General features: G+C 37.0%; 1 protein-coding gene across 1 annotated transcript in view; it reads left to right on the top strand.

Moving 5' to 3' along the window:
* CDS1 (CDP-diacylglycerol synthase 1) overlaps positions 1–20930 on the top strand; it is a 67140-nt gene extending 46210 nt beyond the window's left edge. The window contains exons 6-13 of the mRNA XM_030925246.1: positions 2735–2793; positions 4773–4855; positions 6195–6282; positions 9717–9785; positions 11604–11756; positions 13786–13905; positions 15971–16074; positions 19378–20930. Coding sequence (XP_030781106.1) covers positions 2735–2793; positions 4773–4855; positions 6195–6282; positions 9717–9785; positions 11604–11756; positions 13786–13905; positions 15971–16074; positions 19378–19507 — 806 coding nt within the window. The 3' untranslated portion in view covers positions 19508–20930. The remainder of the gene's footprint in view (positions 1–2734; positions 2794–4772; positions 4856–6194; positions 6283–9716; positions 9786–11603; positions 11757–13785; positions 13906–15970; positions 16075–19377) is intronic.
* Positions 20931–23918: the final 2988 nt, after the last annotated feature.

Below are 23918 nucleotides of genomic sequence, written 5' to 3'. Positions count from 1 at the left end.
TGCGGTGGCTCAAGCCTGTAATCCCAGCACTTTGGGAGGCCGAGACGGGCGGATCATGAGGTCAGGAGATCGAGACCATCCTGGCTAAAACGGTGAAACCCCGTCTCTACTAAAAAATACAAAAAACTAGCCGGGCGTGGTGGCAGGCGCCTGTAGTCCCAGCTACTCAGGAGGCTGAGGCAGGAGAATGGCGTGAACCCGGGAGGCGGAGTTTGCAGTGAGCTGAGATCTGGCCACTGCACTCCAGCCTGGGCGACAGAGCAAGACTCCGTCTCAAAAAAAAAAAAAAAAAAAGCAACACAATGGATAATTGTGTCTTTACTGAACATGTGTAGACTTGTTTCTTGTCATCATTCCCTGAAAAATACAGTCTAACAACTATTTATATAGAATTTACATTGTATTAGGAATTATAAGTAATATAGAAATGATTTAAGATACACAGGAGGATGTAAGTAGGTTAGATGCAAATACTATAGCATTTTATAGAAGGGACTTGAGCATCCATGGATTTTTGTCCTTTGGGGATCCTGCAGCCAATCACCCAGAGATAATGAGAGATGACTATAGTTAGCCTTAGCTATGCTAGGAAAACACTGTATACCTCCCCCTTCCTCCAAGTCAGAGAACTGTATTATCTTAGTGTATCTAGGAGTCACACAATTCTATCACATAGGCGAAACTGGATCAGGTAAACGTGAGTTGCCAGAGTTGTCCTGGATAAAATGTCCATTAAGAAAATGTTAAGTGATTCTACCAGTAATTGTGTTTGAAGAAATGTAAATAAGGGTGAATGGTGTTATAATTTCAAGAAAGAGAAAATCATATATTTTGGAGTAGTATTTGTGAATAGATAATTTATAGTTAATGATATTGGGAAGTTCCCAAGGCTGTGCTGGGAGAGTCAAGGGGTCTGTTTGGACAGAAAACACTGTTTCTGTCTTGTGTCTCTGCTTTGCCCTTACCCATTGGCCTTTGAACCGAGTCCAGTCCACGTTCACCTTTAATTATAGATCAGTGGCACAAAATAGCATAGAAGTCATTACTTGAGCTTCAAGATAAGTTTATCTGCTGTGGAAGAGCAACTCAAAAGCAGGAATTTTTAAAGGAATCTTTTATACAATTGGCAGTTTTGATGCCATTAATTTCATGTTTTAGTATCTCTCTCTCTCATTCTTTCCCTCTTTCCTTCTTTCTGTCAATAAAGTGACATATTAGCTTTCATTTGTGCCTCCACTCAGAAAATGTGTCCATATTGCTTGTGCAGGCCAGTTAGTTGGATTACCTCATAGATGACAAATAGGAAGTGAGATAGGATTGGGCTCAGTATTCGTTCTCTTCATTTTGTCATGGTCCTTTCTGCTTTGACATTTCAAATTGATCATCGAAAGTAGCGAAAGGCAGCTGCTGTTGGATTCTTTGCTTGGTAAGAGTAGTAGTACCCTTGTTTACTCTACTGGTAGAATTGCCTTGGTAAGTATAACTTGGATGTACAAAGTCTAGTATTTATTTTATGTAGAATTGATCAACTGAAAATTCAGTTTCTCTCTTGGAGAACTCACTCTTTAAAGATACTGCAGAGGCTGGGTACAGTGGCTCACACCTGTAATCTTGATACTTTGGGAGGCCAAGGTGGGAGGATCACTTGAGGCCAGGAGTTCAAGGCTGCAGTGAGCTGTGGTTGTGCCATTGCACTCCAGGCTGGGCCACAAAGCGATACCTTGACTCAAAAAAGAAAAAAAGAGATGTTGCAAAATAGAATGCATACATAGCCGTTTACCTGAAATTAAATTTGGTTTATGTATTTTTTGATATCCACCTCTGTAAAGTAAACCTATCTTTAGAAGTTTACTGGTATTTTTGGCAAGAAGTGATTCATATTGCCTCCCATTATTTTAGTGTGTGATTATTAGATTTCACTTAATTGGTTAGAATTTAATAAATTTCCATTGTAATAAATTTGTAAAATGTAAACATAAATACAAATACTGTTTGTAAATCTTTACATTATTAAGAATATTACATTTTACTATAATTATTGTATGCTTTTGAGAACTTGCAAATTGCTCTTAACCTGAATTTTGCTGATTTTGGTTTATGGAACCACGTGACTCTTAGGGGTCAATAGTATTTGAGTGTTTATTTTCTAGTCCCGTGATCTTCAGTAAATTAATAAAGCCTTTTTTGCATTTTTCCTCATTTGTAAAATGGAGCTAATAATGAGTATGTTATAGGGATTTTGAAAGGATTGATAATAAAGGATTATCATTAATGATTAAATGCTTAGATAAGAGCCCAGAAATAGTAAGCATTCAACAGACATCAGCTGCTATAATAGTTATTATTCATTTTTCTATTATGTAGAGATTGAAAACATTCTGTACATACACTTGATGCATTGTTATAGCAAATAAATACTATTTAATTTAAATTTAAGATCTGTTTTCCATGCCCACATATTAACAAGGGACTAATTAATTAAATTAAAGCAGAGGATGTTTATTGTGAATTTGTGCCACAGAATATATATTAGGCACTTTGGAGAGTACAAGATTGTTTCCCTCAAGAAACTTACTTAAAATGCTTAATATAAGATAGTAGGAGAGATGGCATCTGAGTAAGTGGCTAAAATGTGCGTAGCTGTGATATAGGACATTGGTTTATTTGAGCTCAGGGAATCTTAACCCTTTGTACCAAATTGTACTGCGAGCACGTGTTTTTTGTTCTTGAACAGGTTTCTGCATGTTTGTACTGAGTTTGGTGAAGAAACATTATCGTCTGCAGTTTTATATGGTGTGTATTAACTATTATTCCTTAGTCCTTATCTGTGATAAAAACCCTTAACTTTTTTTTTCTGTAGTGAGAAGATACAGTCTAATCTACTAGCTGTTGTTTTGCATGAATGTGAGGGATGTTTGGATTTCAGATGACCATTAAATGTAAACTATTAAAGTTGAGAAGTTTGTGAGGATTTTAAAATTTTAACTGTTTTCAAAGTTTACTGAAAACTTTTTCTTTGAATATTTTCAAATGGTGTAAAATTAAAGTTTTTGGGTTCCTTAAATATGTAGAAATTTGAAGAATTTCTTACTCCTGGACAGTTACTAAGTCTGGGAAGCATCTATCATATTGTTCTATGAAAGTAACTATGTTTACTTGCGCTTGGTGTGAGCATAAAAGCAGCAGAGCATGTATGATCTTGGTGGTCATGGTTAGTCATAGAATTTTGTACTTCTTTTTGGCATAAGATATTTTGTTCAGTGTACCAAAGCCTGTCTTAAGAAATGTATCACTTTACATATGAACTTTTCTTATTTTCTTAAACTGTAGCTAGTAACACTGTGCAGTGTAGTATTCAGATCTGTAAATTCATGTAATAGTGAGGCTTATTTTGGACTTGGAATATATTTTCTGTTCTTTATGCTTAGCTTTTCTCCATTAAGACATTCTGCTGAACATAATTGCTGGGAAATTGTGTTTCTTATAGTTCTTATTTCAGGGGATCTGAGCATGAAGAGTAAAATTCTGAGTGAATTTTATGTAGAAACAAGACAAGTAAAAGTAATAGACTATCCAGTGAAAATATAAATGGCATCTGTTGGAAAAAAATTAATTATACATTTTTAAGCAATCAGGGTAAAAGAGAATTGGATCTTTTAAGCAGATAAAAATCGAATAAAATAAAGCAACCAATATAATATGGTTGCTTAAATGGGAAACAGGTTTATTAAGAATAAATCAAAAGGCCAAGCACCGATGGCTCATGCCTGTAATCCCAACACTTTGGGAGATGCCTTGAGCCCAGGAGTTTGAGACCAGTCTGGGCAACATGGCAAAACCCCATTTCTACAAAAAATATGAAAATCAGACGGGCATGGTGGCACGCACCTGTAGTCCCAGCTACTGGGGAGGCTGAGGCAGGAGGATCACTTGAACCTGGGAGGTCAAGGCTGCAGTGAGCTGTGATCACACCACTGCACACCAGCCTGGGTGACAGAGTGAGACCCTGTCTCAAGGGCGGGGGTCCGGGGAGAATAAATCAAACTCTTAAGAATTTTTAAAAGTAATTTTATGAATTTCAATCAAAATTATAAGACTAATACATGGAAACCCTGGCTGCTTTTGTTTATATTCTACCCATATTGATTGATTACGTTAAAAGTGGCCATCTTTCAGGCTAGATAGAATTGGTAAAACACAAAGGTCTTTAAAAATTTGAAATTGAATACTGTCATTGAACAGACCTGTCGCGATCACCCTTCAAGTATGAAAGGTAGAGTTTAAGGGCAGTTGAACCCTGCTGGTTTGAACAATTTGAAGTTGGAAATAACTCTTTATGGGAAAAAGTTACCATAATAAACTCTGAAAGAAAAGGAATTTTTAGCAGTTTTTTATAACCACAGAATGCAGCCAGAGTAAAATGCTCCCCTTTAAATCTAAAACAACAGAAATCTCTCATTATCACTTAAATCTAATGATTCAAGATAATAGTTTATGTTTTATATGTTTTAAAATTTTAGTACTATACCTATTATTAGAATTCTATTTGTGTGTAAATTAAGGTTACTTTGTTAAATGTTTTCATTATTTTAAGGTTCCAGTAGGCAACAAAAGGAACATAATTTACTCACGGTGTTTATTTTATATGACTCTAACGTATGCATTTTGACCAAAAGTCATGGTAGAAATTTGTGTTTCAAAATCGCTGTTGCTTCTTCAGCTGCACTGATCAGTTATGTTCACTAATTTTTGTATTGTTGGGCTATTAACAGTTCGCATGGACTCATGTCACTTTACTGATAACTGTCACTCAGTCACACCTTGTCATCCAAAATCTGTTTGAAGGCATGATATGGTAAGGCAACAGAATTATGCTGCTTTATAATTAGGTCTTAGCACTTTTATAGCTCTTTAACATTGGACAATGTCTTGCAGATTTCTACTCAAATACGCTGTTTGTTGTTCCTATTCCATTAAACTATCTTACTGAGTTTTGCTTACTATTTGACATCTAAAGACAAAATGCTTCATTAACAACTGGATACCATTCTTATTCAGGTTCCAAATATAGGAAGTTCCCATAAAAGACCCAAACAATTAATTACATTTTCAGGTGTTGATAAATCCTAATGTGACTTTTCACAAAAGATAGACTTTAAATATAATATTTATTAAGATATTATTTACATAGAATGCCAAAAAATATAAAACTTTGCCTGTTAGTAACTAATGTGAAGAAATGCATGTTTTTCTAGGTGAAAGGTAGGTAGATTTTCTCCTTTGCTCCTATGTAGGAGTGGGTTTCCAGATTGTAGAAGTTAATTGCTCTATGGCAGTGGCTTGCATATTCAGAATGCATTTTTGTTAGGTAAAAATCATAAAACTTATTACTTAAAAATTAGTTGGAATGGAGAAAAAGCTTAAGATTTAGAAAAAGTGACCATATTTTTCCTACACTCATTTTAAACTCATTAATTAAAATCTTTTACAGTTGATGGGGTTTGTCAAGATAAATTGTATTCCCTTGACAGCTTTATGCCTTTTTACCAAGGGTGTGGGTGTGTCTGTGTGTGTGTGTGTCTCTGTGTGTATATGTGTGTGTGTAAGTAATTGGAATCATTTTAAGATTGTCTTTAATGTATTGTGCAGACTTTTCATTGATGGGGCAGTTACTGAAGTAAGTAGGTTCTGTACATTCAGTAGGGTTTACTGAAATCATAAGCTAAGATATAATTTAAAATAATTGAGAATATGTATTAAGAACTCGATATAAATTTATCAGGTTATGCTCTGTCTAAAGAAATGACTCATTTTCATATTAAAAGGCTGGTTTTCTTAAGATTAGCTTTCAACCTGCCTTTTATTTTTTATTATAACATATTCCTCATAAAACTAAAATGAAAACATCCATAACTGTAGAAATCAATAATTTAATATTTTCCTTAGCAGTATTTTCCTAGTGTGTTAGTTTATTTTTAGATTTTGCTCTGTTTAAATTGGTAAGTAGGCAAATTTGGTTGATAGTTATCATTTCTACTGTTTTGGCAAGTGTTATGTTCTGGCTAGGCTGCAGTGCAATCCAAAGGGTTATTCTGATAACTCATTATGAATCATAATCTGTGCGAATATTTGCCACTTACTCACGTGAACTTTTTCCTGCTGACTTTTTTTTTTTTTTTTTTTTTAAAAAACAGGTTCCTTGTTCCAATATCAAGTGTTATCTGCAATGACATAACTGCTTACCTTTTTGGATTTTTTTTTGGGAGAACTCCATTAATTAAGGTAATGGAAAAATTTTATAAGCAAGCCACTATATAACCTTAAAGATTAGCCACTGGAGGACATTTCCAACAACTTGTGCTGTTGTGCATCTTTTATTTCCGAGGTGCTTTGATTTTTCTTAGCTGCACGGTACAAAAGCAGCAAGCCATAATTCTCAGTACTTCCTTCTGGGTTCTTCATCGGTTCTTCTGTTGGCTCCTCAGTAAGGGCATGACTCCATCAGTTGTCCTTCCTTCCTTCTTTCCTTCTTTCCCTCCTTCCCTCCTTTCTGTCTTTCTTTTCTTGCTTCATGTGGCTTCTTTTCTTTTCAGGAGATGGGGCCTTGCTTTGCCACCCGGGCTGGAGTACAGTGGTGTTATCATGGTTCACTGAAGCTTCCACCTCCCAGGCTCTAGCAGTCCCCCCACCTCAGCCTCCCGGGTAGCTGGGGCTTCAGGTTGATGCCACCACACCCGGCTAATTTTTGTATTTTTTGTAGAGATAGAGTCTTGCCATGTTGTTCAGGCTTGTCTCAAACTCCTGGGCTCAAGCTGTCTGCCCATTCCAGCCTCCCAAAGTACTGGGATTAAAGGCCTGAGCCACCGCCCCTGGGCTCTGTGGTTTCTTTTTCTCGGCCATTGGTGCAGTTCTTCTTTATCTTCCTTCCCAGCAGGCCTATACACAAGCCTTTTCCTTGACTCTCCTCTCCCTTCAACCTGTAGCCTCACCTGTCCCCTCCTTTACCAAACTTTCTAAAAGAGATTATATAATACCACCTTCACATCATATCCATTTGTGTGACTTTTTATATCCAAACTCATATCAAAAGAAGATTTTGGGGCCCTACAATAAAATACTAATAAAATACAAATAATAATGAAAGGGAAAGGAAAATACACATGAATAGGCCATGTTGTTTTGCAATGGAATTGGTTCTATTTATGGGCAATGGAGGTAAAGAAGGAAATGAACTAAATTATATCATTCTCATTTGGGAGAAGAAATAAACTAATTCTTCATGGAAATCAAATCATTTTCTAGAACTGATTTCTTCTAAAAGAGCTCTTATTTATTTTTATTTTTTGTTTTTATTTGTTTATGGAGACAGAGTCTCGCCCTGTCACCCAGGCTGGAGTGCAGTGGTGCAGTCTGGGTTCACTGCAACCTCTGCCTCCTGGGTTCAAGTGATTCTCCTGCCTCAGCCTCTCAAGTATCTGGGATTACAGGCGTCTGCCACTATGCCTGGCTAATTTTAGTATTTTTAGTAGAGACAGGGTTTCACCATGTTGGCCAGGCTGGTCTAGAACTCCTGACCTCGAGTGATCTGCCCACCTTGGCCTCCCAAAGGGCTGGGATTACAGGCAGGAGCCACCACACCTGGCCTAAAAGAGCGTTTCATGTTGGAGTTTCAGATAAGATTCACACAATTCACATTATTGGTCAAAGTTTTTAATAATGTTCTCACAGACATAATATTACTTGGCTGTTTTGATATTATTATATGAAGGCAGTTTTGGAAGGACTGAGACAATTGTTCAGATATAAAGCCTTCTGTTTGTTCAGAGTGGTATGAGGGTAGTTTTGCATTACCAGAGGAATTTGTGGACTGCCTGTTCTTCCAAAAACCTCTGTAAACTCTACCCCTCTTGGGGAGGAGCTCACAGAGAGCATCTGCTGAGAGCATCAGCACACAGAGAGCGCTGGGCTGAGCTGTATAAGGATACTGGTAAGCAAGCTATATATTTTTAAAACGTTTCTAAAGCTACTCCAGAGCACATGATTTATGTATTCAAGAGTTATACCCAGACTGAGAAGTTTTCGGCTTGGGAAGCTGTATTAGTTCATTCTCACACTGCTATAAAGAAATGCCTGAGCTTTAAGTGGCTCATGGTTCTGCAGGCTGTACAGGAAGCATGGCTGGGGAGGCCTCAGGAAACTTAAAATCTTGGTGGAAGGGGAAGCAGGAACATCTTACATGGTCAGAGCAGGAGGAAGACGGAGAGTGAGGAGGTGCCACAAACTTTTCGACAACCAGATATCATGAGAACTGATGGGACAGCAGTAGGGGAATGGTGCTTAACCATTAGAAACCGCTTCCCTGATCCAGTCACCTCCCACCAGGCCCCACCTCTGACAACTGAGGATTACAAGTTGACATGACATTTGGTTGGAGACACAGATCCAAACCATATCAGAAGCCTTCAAAAAGGCTGTTATAGCTGTGGAAGAATCTTAGCAACTGATTTTGAACACAGCCTTCTAGTGAATTTATCAGGCTGGAATAGTCATATAATATACTTAGATAATTGAACAATTAACCCCTAAATCTATATGATAGGCATCAATTTAATTTGATAAGCTATCTTTACAGTAATCAGCACTTTTGAATTTGAGTCTACTCCTACTGCATGGCAGTGATAGTGAATTACCCTAGGAGAAGATGTGTCTGTCCCTTCTCTGTGGCAGAATTATTATCAGATTTGTCAGGAAACCATTTCTGCCAACTGTTTTGGTTTGAGGCTTTATGAATATCAGGACAAGAAGTCTGTGAAGAGCTCCTATAGGTTAACCCATAACCCATTTTAATCTCCAGAGACTTCATTCTGCTATTTGGTTTCTGTCCCTCATTAATGACCTGATGACCAAATCCCCCCACGCATCTCTTTATCTCCACTGGGCAACAACTTTCACCTTCTACTCCTGAATCTTTTCCTTCTGCCCCGACACCACTAACTTCTAGATTTTTTCCGGATTTCTCTCCATGAATGGTCCATTGACTGGGCAGCAATAGCCTGAATCCAACACAAGCAGTATCTCTTCTTTGAAGTACATGTTCCTTTCTTCTTGGAGATGGACATAGGTTGTGAAAAAAGAAGGATATGTGAATACTTGAGCAAATACAGTATCTGGGGTTCTGGAGTATTTTGCCATATCAGAAGGAAGTCTGTGTTTATATAGCATATTAGGAATATGTGAAAATTGTATGTGCTAAAATGTCCATGTTTCGTTGTACTCATTCTATTTTTGGCCAATAGCGGGTCAATATTGACTGTGTGTACTTGGAACGAATATATCTCATTCTTATTCGAAGAACTTATACCAACTATTATTGGGTTTTATGTTAGCATACAAGTCATGGGACAGTTATTTTAGTATAGAGTTTATAGTCTTTTAAGAGACAAAACAAATTTAGGCCATTTAACATGAACAAACACGTATTCACAGCGTCAAATATTTGAGGGTCTACTGTATGTTTAAATATTATTAGAGAGATTTTCAGTAGTAAATCAAGATCAGAGAAAAGGAAAAAGGGTTTTAAACTATTCCAATAAGAGAAAAAGTAAGAAGAGATGTACAAGTTATTGAGGAAACTCCTTGAACAGAGTTTGTATGTATATATAATGTGAGTTTTGTGAGTGCAGTAATGCTTTTTAATTTTATTTGCCCTTTTTTAGTTGTCTCCTAAAAAGACGTGGGAAGGATTCATTGGTGGTTTCTTTTCCACAGTTGTGTTTGGATTCATTGTGAGTATTACTAAGATTTTTATTTTATATACATTTTGAAATATGATACCAAGCTTATTAGTCTATTTTAAACCTAGAAAAATTAAACCACAAAATGCTAATAATGTATTTATTGAAACCTACTAAAAAGAACCAGTTCTGTACCTCAGTAGCCCTTATCCTGGCTACATATAGAATCACCTGAGAAGCTTAAACAAAATCTATGTCTCAATCTTATCCCAGGCCAATTAACACCCCCAGATAATTCTAATGGCCATCCATGCTGTTGTGCTATTGTGTTTGGTAGTTTCTAACAGCTCTTCTGCCTTAAGTGGGGCACAAGTACTGGGACAGGTGGTGGCCTTGAGTAATAGCAGAGTATGCAAATACTATTGAAAAGCTCTGCCTTCTTAAACACATGGTGGCCACTTGGCTCAGTGGGTGGTTACACTTGTGGGCCCAACATGCAGAAACAGTCTGTTAACTATAAATTATTAATGTTCGCTTTTAGTGTGTTAAATAGCTATTGTTCATGTTTTACAAATTAGTTTACAGTTATAGGATTTAGATTTTTATTAAAAGATGTCCAGTGAGAATGAGAGTGTAGTACCATAGCTGGATATAAGATAAATATACAAATAAGTACTGTCAGGAAGCTCAATTTTTCCTTATTTCTGACAGCTGTAGTTACATTCTGTATCCAAATCTAGAGTACCTAGTAACAACATGAAGCATGGAGAGAGTGAATATACAAATAAATGGAAATATGCCATGATCCTGGATGGGGGAACCACCAGAATTCCTCCATTTAATTTATAAATTTAGTTCATTTGCAATGAAAATTTTAATAAAATGTGATAAAAGTATTCCAATGTTTCTGTGGTAGAATATTGATGAGATAATAATTGACAGATAGAAGAATGCAAAAGGATCCAATCTCATCCAATGTGTTTGCATTATAAAGTGAGAATAATTAAACATTATGAAGTTAAATAGTGTAAGAATTTGTTATTATCAAAGACTAACTTGAAAATACCACAGGAATAGCCATATCATTGGAAGAAAAGTAGGAACTACCCCATAAGCATGTAAAGCATGCCAAAATAATGAGGAAGGAAATTTCACATCTATATGAAATTATATATACATAATATATAATATGTAATATATAATATATATTTTATATATATAATAAACTGGTTGTTTGGAAGCAAAATCAGTTTATATTCATTCCTAGTGTCTTGAATTTCTATTAAACATTCTCGAGCAGAATAACAGGGTGAATGGCTGCAAGAAAAAGAGAATAAGCTGTTGTCTAGCAATTTAAATTTATAACAGGATATTTTATTTTATGTCTCTTACTTCCAAGGCTGAGGACATCTAGTTTTAAAAATTGCAATGGTGTGGCCAGGGAAAGAATAATTAAGTCAAAGTTTTCTGGGCTGGCTAAGAACAGCGGTGTTTTTCACCTGTACTATTATGTACTATTTTCAATGTAATGTTGAATTACTGGTTAATTATTAACTGATTAAATTAATAGAAACTTTTGTGCAGTATACTTCAGTTCTTTATTCTCCTGTACCATATAATTGTGATTATGCAGAGATTACAGTCTTATTGATTACAAAAAAACTTTTTTTTCTAAAGGTCTTTTAAGTCTTTTACTAGGATAATTATGACCATTTAACTTTGAAAATACATAGCAAAATATTAAGACAGAAATTCTGGCATTCTATCTCTGGCCCTTCTGATGTATACCTTAAAAGATATATATTTAGTCAGTGTGTCATGAACTTTTGCTTTGTTTTTTGTTTTGTTTTGCTTTGTTTTGAACACCAGGCTGCCTATGTGTTATCCAAATACCAGTACTTTGTCTGCCCAGTGGAATACCGAAGTGATGTAAACTCCTTCGTGACGGAATGTGAGCCCTCAGAACTTTTCCAGCTTCAGACTTATTCCCTTCCACACTTTCTAAAGGCAGTGTTGAGACAGGTAGAGTAAAAGTTCAAGATAAACATGGTTAGAGATCTTCCACTCTGAAGATTAAGCTTCTTTTATTATTTATTTATTTATTTATTTTATTTATTTCTTTTTTTGAGAAAGAATTTCCCTCTGTTGCCCAGGCTGGAGTATAGTGGCGTAATCTCAGCTTATTGCAACCTTTGCCTACCAGGCTCAAGCGATTCTTATGCCTCAGCCTCCTGAGTAGCTGGGATTACAGGCACTCACCACCACACCTGGTTAACTTTTGTATTTTAAGTAGAGACAGGTGTCGCCATGTTGGCCAATCTGGTCTCAAACTCCTGGCCTCAAGTGATCCGCCTGCTTAGCCTCCCAAGGTGCTGGGATTACAAGCGTGAGCCATTTGTGCGTGGCCTGAAGATTAAGCTTTCTTTAAAAGTGAGATTCAGATTTGTACAAGAAACTGACTTCTGTAGAATTTTTAATTCCTTGATATAGCAGTGGTTTTAGTGTTAGCTTAAATCAAATGGATGAGAACGAGTTACAAATCAAATGGGTCCAATGGTTTTGAATGTGTTTCTCATATCACTGACATCAATTGACTCAATTTAAAACATAAAATTCACCAGTTTACCGAGTCCATGATTTTTAGAGGATATTTATTATTGATAGAAAGTTGCTGCTTCTACAAATCAGTTTTCCTTCCAAGAAGCCACACAGTGCTTTCATTTAAAGGTATCTTGGAGGCCTTGCACTGGGGGATGTTGACATGCTCTCTAGTAGAACCCTCCTGATCTGTGTCATCAGGTCTGGTGAGTGGCTGGTTAAAGTGAAGAATCAAATAATAGCATGTGTGTCTGTATCTTCGTGTCCACACATGTACACGTTTGTAAAGTAAAATCCATAATTTTTGAGAAGCAACTTAACAAATTATTTCTCTCTGAGTGCTCAGTACATGGTTTCCAAGAACTTTTTCAGTGTCCAAGCCATCTGTTACTTGTTATAAAACTTTTTATACTGCTGGTGTTTGATTAGGAGCAAGGCTATTGCTTTGAGAACAGGTCAAAAAATTGATGTCTCCACCGGGCACAGTGGCGTACTCCTGTAATACCAGCACTTTGGGAGGCCAAGGCAGGTGGATCTCCTGAGATCAGGAGTTCCAGACCAGCCTGACCAAAAGGTGAAACCTCATCTCTACTAAACATAAAAAATTAGGCAGGCATGGTGGCATACACCTGTAATTCCAGTTACTTGAGAAGCTGAGGCAGGAAAATCACTTGGACCTGGGAGGCAGATGTTGCAGTGAGCTGAGATTGCACCATTGCACTCCAGCCTGGGCACCAAGAGCAAAACTCCACTTCAAAAAAAAAAAAAAAAAAAAAAAAAAAAAATTTGGTGTCTCAAAATCTTTCTTCAACCACACCCATTTCACACTGTCTATAAGTTGTAGTTTCAGATTATTTAAAAAGGAGGAAGAACTACAAATTTGCAAAATAATTTGACTACAAAATTCTTCTTATGATTGTCTCCCCAAATCTTTAGTGATTGTCTCACTGATGCTCATTTTGATAATCTTCTTTAAGCAACTTATTTTTGTGTTTTTCCACAGTATTCATCATAGTTTTAGAGAAAAGTCCAACTTTTCCCTTATTTTATCATATAAAATTAAAGTGAAATAAAATACAGTATTAAATTATATAATTACAGAAATAAAACATTACTAGTTTAAAAAAATATGGAAAATAACACAGCTGATTCTTGGTGAGAAGTAAAGTTCCTAGACAACCTGGAAGGTAGACTACCAAGCTGCAAGACTTCAGTGTGCCAGTTGCCTCTCATTATGCTTACAGAGAGAAGGGAAAGTGCTGGCTAAGTAGAGGATGGTACAGAAGGCTTACAATAGACTTTTCTTCCATGATCCTTAAAGTTTGAAAAATTAACAAAAATGTGGTATGTGCTTTGACTTACTATTTTTACAATGGTTCTTAGATCAGGTGGCATGTTCAAATACAATTTCAATGAAATTAGCCCCTCTCCTCCCCTTCTTTTCTCTCTTTAGGAAAGAGTGAGCTTGTACCCTTTCCAGATCCACAGCATTGCTCTGTCAACCTTTGCATCTTTAATTGGCCCATTTGGAGGCTTCTTTGCCAGTGGATTCAAAAGAGCCTTCAAAATCAAGGTGTGTGTTTAGATTCTGTGTTATATTATTAGAGAATTTAATTAGAGAATGTAACCTAGTTGAAATTTGGTTAGCTCATGATCTACATTAAGCCCCTAGGCAACAATTTTGTATCCTGTTTGTTTCGACCTCACAGAAATGCTGCCACGCTGATCTGAATGTATTCTTTCTTGTTAGGTTTGTGATACCATGTTAATAGATTTTAAGTGTCATGTCACTTTCCTTTATAGAAATGGCATGTGTCCTTTAGTGTTGGAATAGACCCAGAATCTTGGTCTTTCAAGTGCTCACCCAAGAATCCAGCCATGAATCGTCTGAAGTTTAGTGTTTTACTACAGTCTCACTTGAAGGGACGCACAGAAGAACCTTTGGCTATGTAACCATCCATTCTGCTAAGTCAGGTGTCATCACACTCTTTCTGTAAAGGGCAAACAATAAGTTTATTAGGATGTGCAGACCATATATTCTATCACAGCTTCTCAACCCTGAACCCTGCTGGTGCAGTCAGAAAGCCCCCCATGGATAATATGTCAATGAATGGGCATGGCTGCGTTTAATGCAACTTTATTTATAAAAATAGGTCGTGGCCTGGATCTGATCTATGGGACATGCTTTTCTGACCCCTGTTCCAGATACCTAAAATTATCCCTGTGTATTAGGTTAGATCATCATAAAGTGACATGTTATCTCAGCAGTTTTATCTCAGCCTCCCTCACATGGCTGAAGCACCATCTGGGATTAGAGAGTGGCTATGGAAGGTGGGGTGGTCAGGGAAAGCCTTTCTGAGGAGGTGGCACTTAAGCAGAGATTTGAGAAAAGAAGTCCTGCAGAGAAAACTAAGAGTTCCAGAGCGTACAGAGGAGTGGAGGAGGTTAGCCTGTTTGAAGGTGAGCAAGAACAGTGTGGCTGTGGTTGAGAGTAGGAGATGAGACCACAGAGTTTGGTGGGGCCAGATCACACGTGGCCTACAGGTCAGGGAATGAGTGAACTCAGCGAGCGTTTGCCAGTGGGAAGCTACTGTGTAAGGTGCAATGCAGTATACAAAAACATACAAGATGTTGTTCCTATTCTAAAGATGCTCACCTCCTGCTAGGGAAGAGAATACACATCCCCAGAGAACTACAGCAACAGCTGTGCAGGATGAGTATCTTGCAAAGGCTGTAACAGCAAAGTGGCATTGGGTTAGTGTGGCTCTCTTGTGCTTTGACTAGTAAGGAAGAGAAGGAGGGAAATGGGTTGGCAAAAATTAACCAAAGACTTTTTCAGTAATTGTTTTAAAAAGAAAAATGTTATATTCAGAATGATATTTTCTTTAATGGTCTCCAATCCAAGGTTTTTTGTTAAATGGTGAGACTTTTTTTGCATGTTGGAAACCAAGCAGCTATTGCTGTTGTAGTTTAGATATTTTTAGGGTGCCCGAGTGAACTAGAAGAGCAGTTAGTCATGTCTGTTTCCCAGGCACCCAGATATGTGAACCTACCTGTACAGGGGCAATTTGCAGAGGCTTACTACCCATTCCCTCAGGGCGGCCATTTAATGGACTAATGCATCCCAGATGGGCTCACTGTAATTTTATTTTTTACTCTAACACTTAAAAAAAGAAGAAGAAATATTTATCATAGTAGTAAAATGTTTATTTCAGAGTAAGAACTATTGGGATAAACAAGTTAGAACCAGTTGTACATCTTTTAACAACACTAAAATAGCTCCCCAAACAGCTTATGGTTAAAAAGAAAGCTAGGCTATAACAAAATTAGATTAGTAATAGCTAATAGAATTTTTATTTAGAAAAAGTTTTATTAACAAAAGTAAGTGCTAGATTTAATTAATGTTTAATGAATGAATGCTGTGGGTCAATTCAGAAATCATTCTAAAAGAAGCATGTATTTGGAAGTCATGGTTTTAATCTGCTGGATGTGTTCTAATAAGTTTTTATTTAGTGAAAAAAATCCAATAGTAATGTATTTTCGTTAGAGTGAGTCCATGATGCCAAAGAGACACAGATAGGAATTTTGTAGCAGGTGATTTTTTGAAAATTTGCTAATATATTTGTTTGTTTCTAAAGGATTTTGCAAATACCATTCCTGGACATGGTGGGATAATGGACAGATTTGATTGTCAGTATTTGATGGCAACTTTTGTACATGTGTACATCACAAGTTTTATAAGGTACTTTTACATTTAACACATTTTTTAGATGATTTCTTTGAGTTCTCATTTCCATCAACATTAGTTTGAATAAGTTAATAACTTTTTCCATCAGTGGTAATCTACAATATTAAAGCAAGTGGTGGCCACTGGAATTAGAGTCTTGAGCAGGATGGTTAACTTGTAATCGTTTTACCTACACTTGAACAACTTAAAAAGAGATAGTATTTGTTATGGTCCTGGACCACGTTAAAGACCCAATTAATGTGGATGGTATGGGATTTGAAACTTAAGGAGATTTAATTTCTCAACTGTGGGCATTGCAATGATCATGAATACTAAAAGTTACAAAGGAAGACAATGAAATGCATCCAGTCTACCAATTATTACTTGAGTGCCTGCCATGTTGTAGAATGTTCTAGGGACAAATATGGCAGAGGACAAAACAAACCAAATCTCTGCCCCCATAGCTTCTTATTTGGAAGTTGAAAGAAGAATGGTGAGAAAGAGACAATAAACAATATAGTTTGTTAGATGGTTGTAAGTGTCACACAGAAAAATAAAGCAGGCCGAGGGGATCATGCTTGTGTGTGTAGGGGCTGGCTGGTGGGTGAGTGGATGAATATTGCCATTTTATAAAGGGTGGTTTATTCTTGTTATTAAACCTTAATGTTTTGGATCTGCCTTGAAATACTAACTTGGGTGTGAAGGCTTAACATCGACTGCATGTTAACTTTATTTTCTGTGGTCTCTACTGGGGGCCCAGAAGGCAGAACACTTATTAATAATAGTGCCTGAGCCATAGAAAACATGGATTTCCTTCATAGTACTTGGAAGGAAATTCATATTTAGTGATCCCTAAATACACATTTTAAATATGTACCACAGCAGTGTGAGAATTTTCATATTAACTATTTTTGAGAGACAGTCTTGATAGTTTATCAATTTCAATAATCTTTTCAAAAATATCAACTCCTGGCTTTGTTAATTTTCTCTACTGTAAATTTTTTACCTCATTGATTTCTCCTCTCATCTCATTCCTTTGCCTTTTTAAAATGTTCAATTTGCTGTTCTTTTTTTAATTCTGGAGATAAGCTTAGATTATTGATTTTTAGCCTTCTTGTCTAATTTATCCATTGACTGTGTGACTATTAAGTATCGCTTTATTCTCTTCCTACAAGTTGTGATATTTGTATTTTCATTATTTAGTTACATATGTTTTCTGATTTCCAGTATTATATCTTCTTTAACACATGGGTTATTTAGAAGCATATTCATTAGTTTTCAAACAAATGGAAATTTTCTCACTTTCCTCCCTTAATTCCACTGTGGTCGGAAAACATACTCTGTAGTTTATTTTATAATTTTTGCGATCTACTTTGTGATGCAGCATGTTATCTATTTTCTGGTATATGTTCCATGTGCAAAGGTGTATTCTGTAGTTTTGGGTTGTAGTTTTGTCTATGTCAGTTAGGTGAGGTTTAATTAAATCTTCTGTACTGATTTTTGTTTATTTGTTTTTGTGTTTGTTTGGTCTGCTTGTTGTATCACTTACTAACAGAGCTTTATTAAAGTCTCTCATTGTGATTGTAAATGTATCTATTTTTATTTGTAGTTCTACAAATTTTTGCTTTATATATTTTGAGGTTGCATTAGGTATATACAAATTTAGGATTATCATATCTCTCCATTGAATTGATCCTTTTGTCATTATATAATGTGTGTCTTTACTGCTTGCCTTAAAGTCTATTTTATTGAATATTAGAATAGCAATATCAGCTTTCTTTTGGTCAGTGTTTGCATGGTATTTCTTTGTCTCTCCTTTTATTTTTAACATTCCCTTTTCCTCGTATTTAATGTGTGTTTCTTTTTTCTAGTAAGCATATAGCTGATTTTTTTCCCTGTTTTATTTATAAGACAGTTGACAGTCTTTATCCTTTTAATGGGACTGTTTAACTTATTTGCATATTGTTTATTGATCTATTTGGGTATTGGTAATTAGTGGTTCAATCCTTAGAACTTTGTTTTCAGAATATGGCAGCTTTTTAGGGCATTAACTCATATGCTTTCTTTTTCTTTTTTTTTTTTTTTTTTTTTTTTTAAAAAAATGCTGTTCTCTCAGTAGGGAGATGTCATGCTGAGCCATGTTGTCCACCATTTGAAAGCAGCTATTTAGACTGTTAGAAGACAGTGAGAGTGCCACGATGCGACTCGCTGGGAGCAGCTGCTGACACAATTTTGCATTTAGCTGAACTTGCTAAAAGCAGCCTTCCTTTTCTCTGTGGGTCCCTTCTTGGGGTTTATGCTGTGAAGTTGCTGACTCTTTTAAAGAAATGAAATAAGATGAACAGCGTCCTGATCAGAGTGTGAAAGGCATATGGCCACAGTTTTTTGACAGATGAGTTGAGCCACATGCGTGAAGATGACCCATGGTGGGATGGCTCATCTGGGCCCTTGTGCAATTTGTTAAGTTGAAGATTTTCAGAGTAAATAGTTCCTCTGCTCATCCTCATTGTGGTAACACTAAATAGACATTTCTTTGTTGCTGGGATTTCTACTTCCTATAATTCTATGTGAACAATCTTTATTGTAAGTCATACATTTACCATCATAAATGTGTTTCTTAGAATTCTGTGCCATCCCTGTACATTACTTGTATGTTGCTTTTTCCCATTGAATTTTAAAGCAGATCTGCTTTTATTTTGTTTGTTTTTTTTTTTTTATTGGAGTTTACCTAGGACTGTCTTTGAACAAAGACCATGGCACCTGTATCACTGGTAAGGGGCTTCAGTGCTAGGCTCAGAACTTTTGTGTTCTGACTCTTTGAACATTCATAGCTCCTTGGAGATATTTTTCAACAAAGTACCTTTCATCATCTGAAGTTTCTTTGAAGTTAAAAATTTCAATTATATTTTCATGCCCTCTTTTTGGTTTGTCCTCTGTTCACCAGGCTCCTTTCCCTACCGAATAGTTTTTGTGTCTCATTCAGTCTCAAGATTTGCCATTTATCCCCACCTTTAACTTTGGTTGCCCTTTCAAGAACTTTTGTAGAACTTAGATATGCACCCCTTCAGTTGCCTTATATATTGCTCTTGTGTTTTGTGTTTGTGCATTCTTTCTTCCTCTCTGCTGTATGCTTCTCAAAGCAGAATAGTTCTGGCTCTTTATCCCCTTGACACTAACATTGCACATTAAAGTGAACTGTTATCACTTTAACAACAGCTACTCTACACTGAAAGGAATGGTTTGCTTTAAATTGGGGGTATATGCTTCACTTATCCCTATTAAAATAACACAAACCTATCTTCTTTGCCTTATAATTAGGGGCCCAAATCCCAGCAAAGTGCTACAGCAGTTGTTGGTGCTTCAACCAGAACAGCAGTTAAATATATATAAAACCCTGAAGATTCATCTCATTGAGAAAGGAATCCTACAACCTGCCTTGAAGGTATAATTTGATCCAGAGAGGGAAGGACTGACAAGAAGGAATTCTTCAGAAAAACACTGACAGATGTTTTGTAAATTGTACAGAAAAATAGTTAAAAATGCAATAGATTGAAGTTTTGGAGATATGTGTCTCTCTGAAATTACTGTGAATATTTAACAAACACTTACTTGATCTATGTTATGAAATAAGTAGCAAATTGCCAGCAAAATGTCTTGTACCTTTTCTAAAGTGTATTTTCTGATGTGAACTTCCTTCCCCTTACTTGCTAGGTTTCATAATTTAAAGACTGGTATTTAAAAGAGTCAAACACTATAAAATGAGTAAGTTGAGGATGTTTTAAGATTGCACCTGGCAGTGTGCCTTTTTGCACAAATATTTACTTCTGCACTTGGAGCTGCTCTTAATTTTAGCAAAATGTTTTATGCAAGGCACAATAGGAAGTCAGTTCTCCTGCACTTCCTCCTCATGTAGTCTGGAGTACTTTCTAACGGGTTTAGTTGGATTTAAAAAAAAAAAGTTTGTCTGCTTTTCAAAGAAGTAACCATTTGCCAGGGGAAAACATTCTGCTTTTAGGTAGTTTCAAAATTCAGGGGAGGGAGCCTGAAATTTTTGCCATGATTGGTTTGTTAGAGCAGGCATCAAACTACTTCTGATAAAATTGTTTGGAAGATCACGACCTCGCAAAAACTTTTCAAGAGCAACAAGGAAGAATTCTGCTGTGAAGAACACAGTGTACGGATCCTCCACAGATTATTTCAACAGAGGACAGTAGCTCAGGAGGCAGCGTCAGACAGTGACCTGTGGCCTGGGCCATCTCTTGGTCATGTGTTTCACTTTTCCTTGTTGCCCTGTGAACTGGCTTCCATGGTTCTGTAGGGTAGGGAGTCGGGGTTGTGGCTGCAGCAGAGCAGGAGATGCTCGTCCGAGTGGGAGTGACCCGCCCCCGTGTCCCTGCTGCCTCACTCCTGGCTTCTAGTGCAGCTCTTTGTAGACTCACCTCGCAAGAAGGAAGATCTGCCTGGAGACCTGATCCCAGTCCAGCTTTTTGGTCATAGGTCATCTTTGTCCCGTTGCTCTTTTGCATCATGTCATAAAATTTGAGGATATCAGCTGATTATTTTTTCTTTCAAGAATGAAAATCAAGCAGAATTGATTCCTACAAGGAAAAAAAAGCACACGAATGCCAAACCTTTCCTTTGGTGGACTGGACACTAACCAGATGAGAGTAAATTTCTTATCCGTGGATGTATGTAAGCTACTGCTGCTGTGTGCTCTCCACAGCCATATTTATTGTATTAAACAGTCAGCACTAAACCTTCAACAATTGCCCAGTGCTCCTAGTTAAATGTTCAGAGGGGAGAAATAGATATATTTTAAATAATGTTTTGCTAATGAAAATAGTAAATATTTTTGTTTAAATCAGCAAAAACTTTCCATTATTTTATATTTCCGTCTGACTACTATACCTAAAACAAAAGATTGCCGCTATACCCGGGTTCCACTGATGCAGTCAGCCAGCAGCCTCATCACATGCACACGAGATTAGACATAGGTGCACTCAGTACCAAGAGTGCATTTTATGGTCCAGCATACACTCCATTGATGCATCATCACTGCATGCGTTCAGCCAGTGTATCTCACACTATCACAGTGTATCACACACTAAATTTATTAGATTTAGTAAATCTAAAACTGGTACTGGCAATGTTAGTAGAGGAGGCAGTGATCACATTTAAAATCAGGCCACCTACAAGTTTAATTTTCAACATCTCATGTTTTTATTTATCCCATTACAGCTTCAAATGTTGGTCATAAAAAAAAATTTAAGCTACCAAAGTTTAAAGAATAAAATGAAAATTTTGTGATAAGAACGTACATTAAAAACTCAGTAGTTTGCATGAGTAAGAACTCCTTGAGATACACAGATTCCCCCCACATTTGTACTTAAAATAATTGGTGAGGCATTGAGATACAGAGTTATAAGGAAGCATTACTGAATATGTGTGTTATAAAATCAATATTATAAACAAAATATGGAGCTAGAAATATTTGGGATCACAATAATAGCTTTTCACAAATATACTTTTAGAGTTGAATGTACGTTATCCTATATGTAAAAAAGCAAATTCTTAATTTTAACGGAGCTCTCGATTGACCTTTTCAGCATACTTTTATAGCATGTATATTAAAATAGAATATATTTTAGCAAAAGATTGCCATAAAACTCTGACTTGGCTCATTTTGATATTTGCACTGTGAAGAGGGCTTAAATTCCAATGTAGCAATATGCTGGTAGAAAAATGAAAAACTAGGAAGTTCTTTCACAATAATGCCTAATTGTTCCAAATCTGCTATATTTGGAGGTGCTCTACTGGTACTTCCTGCTTGACTCTCTGACCTGTGGGATGCACATTCTTCCTCAACGCTTTTTCCTTTTGGTGGTGACGTATGTTCACTATCTGACAGTAAAAGACCATACACACCCCTCTTTTTAAAAGTATAGTATCTCTTCCTTTTCACTTTGATTTGAACAAAGATAGTGTCACCTTGTTCCATGAAAAAGAAAAAGCATAAACAATGTATATTTAGGGTATATGGGTGATAGCTTATGATATGTGTCAATCAGTTCTCTGAATCTTTTACTGAAACTGAGATAGGAAAATAAAACTGAAACAAATCATATTCGACTTTGTTGTGCCATTTTCTCATTGGAGAAGAAATATTCAACCAGTGTTTACAGAATAATGACGGATGTATGTAAGTATTGTATCATGTCTATTCCATCACCAGCACCTACAGTGACATCTTCAGGGCTGGGATAAAATAAGTTCTGGTGATTACCAAACATCTGTATTTGTTGAGAGGCAGTGTCCTCTAAATACAAAGAGTATTGAACTTTTATAGTATTAGCACAGTTTGTAATTACACATGTATTTTTGTGAATCTCTGAATAATGTGTGCCCCTTACTAGAGCTTTAAGCTATACAGAGGCCAGATGAAGTCTGTTTGGGTTGGCCACTGCATACCCAGTGTCTGGCATGATGCCTGCTCTCTGTAGGCTCTCCAGCTTCTGAAATGCACAAGCTTGGAGCTTGGTCTAAAGACCCAGCTGTACACATTCCCTCTTGTCTCTAGGACATCTCCTATCCCCTTCTCCAGACCTTTTATTTTGCAGAGTTCTAAGGTGGGCCTCATTATTCCTAGCTAATAGGGTTGTTTTAAGGATTCAGTGAAAACTCATATTGTCCAGCATTGAATAGCAATTCTTAGTTTCCTTCCCTCCTTCCTGTCTTCTACTCTTCCTTTGCCTGTCTGCAGTGGGAAACGACAGGTTATAGGACTGAGTGGAAAAGTAACCACCGCTTTGGCCATGTCTGCTTCAGGTGGTGGGTAACGGAAGTGTTCCATGACTGATAGAAAAACCATTGATCTACTTCAGCAAACCCGAAATGACTACCTGACCCAGCACTATGCTTTCTTTGTTCTCGCATGACGAAAAACCTTAGAACTAGTAGTTTTCTGCCTAGTCACAGAAACAGACAGGTACAGAAGTGAATGTCATTTGAAGTGGATATTGATCAGAGTGATGACAGATATATAAACCAGGTGTGTGGGAACACAGGTGACCACCATCTGACCTCCATAAGACCTATCTTTCCTGACCGTAGTCTATAGCCAGATCTTTCTGCCCCCCTCTTGAAGCTTATAAAGTTTAAAATTCACTCCTTGAAGAGGGGCTGTGGAGATTTGGGAATCTTTAGTAGCTGCAAAGAAAAATCAGGTCTAGCCGGGCGCGGTGGCTCAAGCCTGTAATCCCAGCACTTTGGGAGGCCGAGACGGGCGGATCACAAGGTCAGGAGATCGAGACCATCCTGGCGAACACAGTGAAACCCCGTCTCTACTAAAAATACAAAAAACTAGCCGGGTGACGAGGCGGGCGCCTGTAGTCCCAGCTACTTGGGAGGCTGAGGCAGGAGAATGGCGGGAACCCGGGAGGCGGAGCTTGCAGTGAGCTGAGATCCGGCCACTGCACTCCAGCCTGGGCGACAGAGCAAGACTCCGCCTCAAAAAAAAAAAAAAAAAAAAAAAAGAAAAATCAGGTCTAGATAATTTAACCAAAATCAGAAGCCATTCCTACCTTAACCTCATCGTTTTCCTGTACAGAAACGAGAACCTTCTTAAATCATCAGATACGCATCAATCATCATTTAGTAAAAATTGATGAGCATTTCCTGATGATGGCAAAGTGAGTTTCCAGAAGGAATGGAGAGAATCCAGCCTGTTCTGTACTGTGTACAAAAGATAAGGCTGGTGAAGCAAGAGCCTTGTCACTCAAGAGAGCCGAAGAATTATTGAGGGAGAGTGCACCTTAAGGATCGCATTGTCCTCTAGTGAAAGTGAAATTTAAAACTGCTGT

The sequence above is a fragment of the Rhinopithecus roxellana genome, chromosome 2, assembly GCF_007565055.1.
Source record: "Rhinopithecus roxellana isolate Shanxi Qingling chromosome 2, ASM756505v1, whole genome shotgun sequence".
Classification (NCBI taxonomy): Eukaryota; Metazoa; Chordata; class Mammalia; order Primates; family Cercopithecidae; genus Rhinopithecus; species Rhinopithecus roxellana.
Note: the sequence above shows the minus strand (reverse complement) of the source record. Positions and strands in the feature narration are given on the sequence as shown.